Source organism: Solanum verrucosum, unplaced genomic scaffold (genome assembly GCF_900185275.1).
Source record: "Solanum verrucosum unplaced genomic scaffold, falcon-dt-bn FXZP01000008.1, whole genome shotgun sequence".
Classification (NCBI taxonomy): Eukaryota; Viridiplantae; Streptophyta; class Magnoliopsida; order Solanales; family Solanaceae; genus Solanum; species Solanum verrucosum.
The window spans coordinates 2101448-2106510 of NW_026020195.1; the positions used below are offsets into that span (position 1 = coordinate 2101448).

Here is a 5063-nt window from a genome sequence, read left to right on the forward strand (position 1 = left end):
TTTTACCCTGATTTTTACTTGTTCATATTTGACTTGACATATTCCTTAACTAAATAACCCCTATAATTATAAGTAATCTAAATATTAGAAAATGAAAAATATTTAATAATAAACATAAAGTAGAAACAAAATGATAAACTATCTTTTGATTTTCTAAACTGAATAAGTAAAATTAAATGATTTTTTAATACACTAATAAATAAAAATCAACAAAAGGAATAATAATAATAAAAATAATTCAACCAAATTACTCTCTGGGTGTGCATTGGTTTGGTTCGGTTCGGTTTTATGTATTATCGATTCGGTTTATCGGTTTTTGAATATGCCAAATCAATAGCCAAATCAATAACTTTTCTAATAAATTTGACGCGACAAGATAATAATGTAACTTTGCAAATGCTCATAAAGTAAAACAATAATAAGAAACATGAAAAGAACTATACAAATGTAACACAAAGAGAAATTAAGAGGAATACAATTTTTACTTTATGTTTTAACGGTTTGAATAATGTGAAGTCGTGAATTCAAAGTCACAGTGAAGTATGAATTGAAGGCAAATGACAAAGTTAGAAGTAGTAAGACATTGAGATTAATATTTAATATTTATGTATAAGTAAAAAATAGTAAATTACTATAATCGTAATGGGTTATCACTTTACCCAATAAACCAATATAAAAAATCAATACCGAATCAATACTCCAATAATTTTTTTAAATATAAAATCATTAACCCAATAATCCAATAACAATAAATCAATAACATTTTTTTGGTTCAATTTATCGGTTGGTTCGATTTTTATACACCGCTATCTCTAGTTATTACGTATTTTTTAAGAAATTTATAAAATAAAACTTGACAAGAATTTAAAAGCGGAAGAATTGGTGGGCAGTGACAGAATCAAATTGCGTGCTTGTTGGGGGCTAGTGGGGCTATAAGATCTCCAAGTTAACATAGGACACTTCAAATCCCAATATCACAAAAAAAATAAGTTATTAAATGCAGATTTTTGGAAAATAAATAAAAGATATTCTATATACAACCATTTATCAAAATGAATAATAGCATTAAACAAAGAGTTGACTAAGTAATAAAACATATTCTAATTCTGTTTTATACTACTTAATTCATGTTGACTTGATAATAGTGATATATTTTATTAAATTAACTTTACTAATAATTTGATTATTATTATTTTATATAGTTTAATACTAAAAAGTAGTATAAGAAAAAAAATAAACAAACTCACTTAATTTGCAAAAATGTACAAATAATTTTATAGAGTTTGGATAAATAAATAAAAAAACTTTTAAACTCTTATTTTTAAGTTAAAATAACACAAATTAGTCAAAAATCATAAATTAAAATTTTCAATTTATAATTTTTGAGTTATTACTCTTATAAGTTAGTATAATAAGTTCATCCAAACACACTCAGTTAAAACTAAAACAAACACATTATGATGTCATTAACTCATTTATATTATGATGTCATTATAAGTTTCTAATAGGAAGAATTAAATTCTAAAATAGTTTTTTTTTTTTTAAAGTCTTTCTTTATTAAATATCAATAAATCAAATGGATCTTGACCGTTTAATTTTGTTAAAGAACGAATAATCCTCTAAAGATTACACGTTTACCCTTTTTTTGTGTTTTTTTTGGCTTATTTCTCACAATTTTTGCTTTTATGCATGGAATTCTCCTTCAACTATATAATAGCACACAAATAAAGTGAAAGAAAAAGAGAAAAAGAAAGAGTCTTTGGCTTGTTCTATGGCAATTTCTGTTCAAAGATTTGATTTTTTTGATCTTTTTTTAGTTTTTTCATATGGGATTCTTGAAAAAATGAACATTTGAGCAAAAGGGTGTTCTTCTTTCGATGTGTTTTGAGTGTTTTTCTGTGTGACAGACTCAGATTACATAGATATGGTATTCAAAGATTCATTCTTTTTGCTGTGGGTCTGTTTTTTTACTTCCCAAAAAGAGTACCCACATCTGACTAGTTTTAATAATTGCTAATCTGTGTCCCAACCCTAGTAAGGCCAAGTTTTGAGCTTTTTCCAAGTTTTGTTTTTTATTTGATCTGGGGTTTTGGATTTTTGGGTGTTTGTTGAAACGTGTCATTGTGGGTATATATGATTTGAGCTATCAGGATTGTTTACTTTGCTGAAATTTTAACTGAAATGGAAGACGATCAAGATTTGAAGTTTGTATGTAAGTTGTGTGACAAAAAATTCCTTTGTGGGAAGTCATTAGGGGGTCATATGAGATCTCATGTAGTTGAGGAAAATGGTGAAGGAAATGCTGAGAAGTTTGAATCTTGGGGTAGTAGAGAAAATCCCCATCAATCAAAATTTGATGTTGGTGGTCATTCTGGTTATGGACTTAGAGAAAATCCCAAGAAAACTTGGAGAGCTGTTGATTCAACTTTTTCACCTTTGCCTCCTCAAGAAAGAGTTTGTCAGCAATGTGGTAAAGTGTTTCAGTCAATGAAAGCTTTGTGTGGTCATATGGCTTGTCATTCAGAGAAGTTAGTGATGGATAGTCATTCAGATACTGAAACTGATGATGATGATGAGGAGGAGGAGGAGGAGGAGACAAAGATGAAGACCAGATCATTAAAGACTAAGAGGTACAAGAGACTTGTAGTTAAGCCTTCTAATTACTGTTTAGTGAATAATAATAATAGTGTTGTCAATTATGGTTCATCATCTGTTTCTGAGATTGATGAACTAGATCAAGAGGAAGTTGTAGCAAAGTGTTTGATGATGTTGTCTAGGGATTCAGGGAATTGGAATGGTGTTAATTCAGTTGTTGAGTCTTCTGATAACAATTCTGTTGTTTTGGAGACAAAATCATCCTCTACTGACATGAAATTTGGTAGAAAGGATAGGCTGAAATGTGTTTATAATCAAAATGAAACACCGGGAACTAAGAAACTTAGTGGTTTAGATGTTGATCAAGCTGAATCTGAGAGTTCTGATTCTGGATACTTTTTAGATGACAATACTATAGTTGAATCGGATATATCTGTCGATGGATTCCATAGAAATGGGAATAGTAAATGGAGCACTTCTCAAATCAGCCATGCTGTTTGGTGTGATGAGTCTGGGGCTGATAAGGGGAAGGGGTTAAACAGAACCAAGAAATATCCAACAGAGTCAAGGAAGGATTTAACCGCGGAATGTGAATATGATGATTACGCGATAGCTTCATATATGGAAAAATGTGAACCAAGAAAGAGAATGAAGGATAGTTCTTATCATCCAGAATTAGGGAATAAGTCCGTTAAGAAGATAAAGATCGGTCCTAAAAGTTCTGAAGGATGCAATACTATTCAAAAGAAGTATGAGTGTTTGAACTGCAAGAAGAGTTTTAACTCTTATCAGGCTCTTGGTGGACATAGACCATGTCATAAAAAGGCCAACGCCTATCTCGAGTCAATAAATGGAACTGGTGAAAGTAGTGTCGATGCTAATTGTGATGACAAGAATAGAGAAACATTTAGCAGTAGAAAACCAGCTTCTACTGCTAAAGACCAGTCTTACAATCCTGAGAAAACGATTAAGCCTAAGAAATCCCAAAGGCATGAATGCCCATTTTGTGACCGTGTTTTCAAGTCTGGTCAAGCTTTAGGTGGCCACAAAAGATCTCATTTTATTGTTGGAACTGAACAGAACATGAATCGATCTTCAGCAGTCAAGAAAGTCGATGATTTACTTGATCTTAATCTCCCTGCTCCTCTTGATGATGACGATGATGAGCATGCACACCTTGTGTCTTGGTAGTTGGTGATAAACAAGGTTACAAGATGCTTGAGTATTTGGCAACGAGCTCGTTTCCAGATTGGCAGAGACAATGCTAGAATGTATAGGCAACTTGGCAGGCAGAATTGCTTCATTATTTTGATACCATAGAGATAGTAGTTTTCATTCTTGCTGATTAGTTGAAAGAACCTCACATTTCAGTCTGATTTTTGGCATATCCAAAGCATATGCTTAAATTTTAGCTGGTTAAAAATATTCATTTCTTTAGCTTTGAGACATTCAAATTATATCTGTCTTTTCTTGTTAATTAGCTTATTCGAAATGCCTAGTGATATCTTTGGTTTTGCCCTTTGAAGAAGCTTATCTATATTGTGTACTTCTTGAATAAATTGTCATTCCCAAAGTTACAAAGTTCACCAAATTGAAGGAAATCACTATCTTCACTTAAGATGCTATATATCAACGTTAATACACCAGATATCCATCAGAACTCCGAAGTTAAGCAAGCTTAGATAAGAGTAGTACTAGGATGCACGACCCCTAGAAAGTTCTTGTGTTTCATCCCTCCTTCAACACTTGTGGGATTATACTGGTTACGTTGTTGTTGCTGTTACACCGACTTCACTTATAGCAGGTGCAAGTAGCAATGTTCAACCACACTAACACAAGATTTATGATTGTTTTTAGTTTGAAGTGGAAACAAGTAAAAATAATAGTCAACTACTATAACATAAGACTTAGTAAAATTCTACTACTTTTGTTGTTTAACATCTTAATTTTTGGGACACCCCCTTTACTATTTGAGAATTTTACATAACTTAGACTAAAGTAACAAATCCATTTTTAACTCGTCAAATTTCTGACATCAGATTATGACATGTAACTCATCAGTGTACCTATTCTCTTTCTAGTAAAAAAAAATTATTGGTTGAGAAAGATTTAAGGAGCACAAAAGTAGGAAATGGAGGTAAATGCATACTTTGTGATTGTCCACTAATTTTTCCTGGAATTTTAGTAGATCTCATCAAAAGTTAAGAAGAGCTTCAAATATTAGCCTAAAAATAAGCTAATTATTTTTATTTATATGCAGTCGCGCAAAGTTAGGAGTTTTGCGTGACTGCATTAAGTTTGGTAATTATTTAGATGCTTTGTATAAAATTCAACTCACCAAGAATGGTGTTTGATTATAGTTTTACAATCCTATATAAATAGAATACACAGAAGTTATGAGTTAATTTTTATATTATTTTATATAAAATAAAAAATAAAACAATTAATCTCTATGTAACTAGTATCCA

The 5063-nt window shown here is 30.9% G+C and overlaps 1 protein-coding gene across 1 annotated transcript; it reads left to right on the forward strand.

Moving 5' to 3' along the window:
• The first annotated feature begins 2166 nt into the window (after nucleotides 1-2166).
• LOC125829733 (uncharacterized) lies at nucleotides 2167-3878 on the forward strand. Its single transcript, XM_049508924.1, has one exon. The coding sequence runs from the start codon at nucleotides 2182-2184 to the stop codon at nucleotides 3784-3786; it is 1605 nt and encodes a 534-aa protein (XP_049364881.1). The 5' UTR covers nucleotides 2167-2181; the 3' UTR covers nucleotides 3787-3878.
• Nucleotides 3879-5063: the final 1185 nt, after the last annotated feature.

What these genes read in the sequence shown, in the direction of transcription:
- LOC125829733 (XM_049508924.1), top strand. Translation starts at nt 2,182, where the DNA reads ATGGAAGACGATCAAGATTTGAAGTTTGTATGTAAGTTGTGTGACAAA.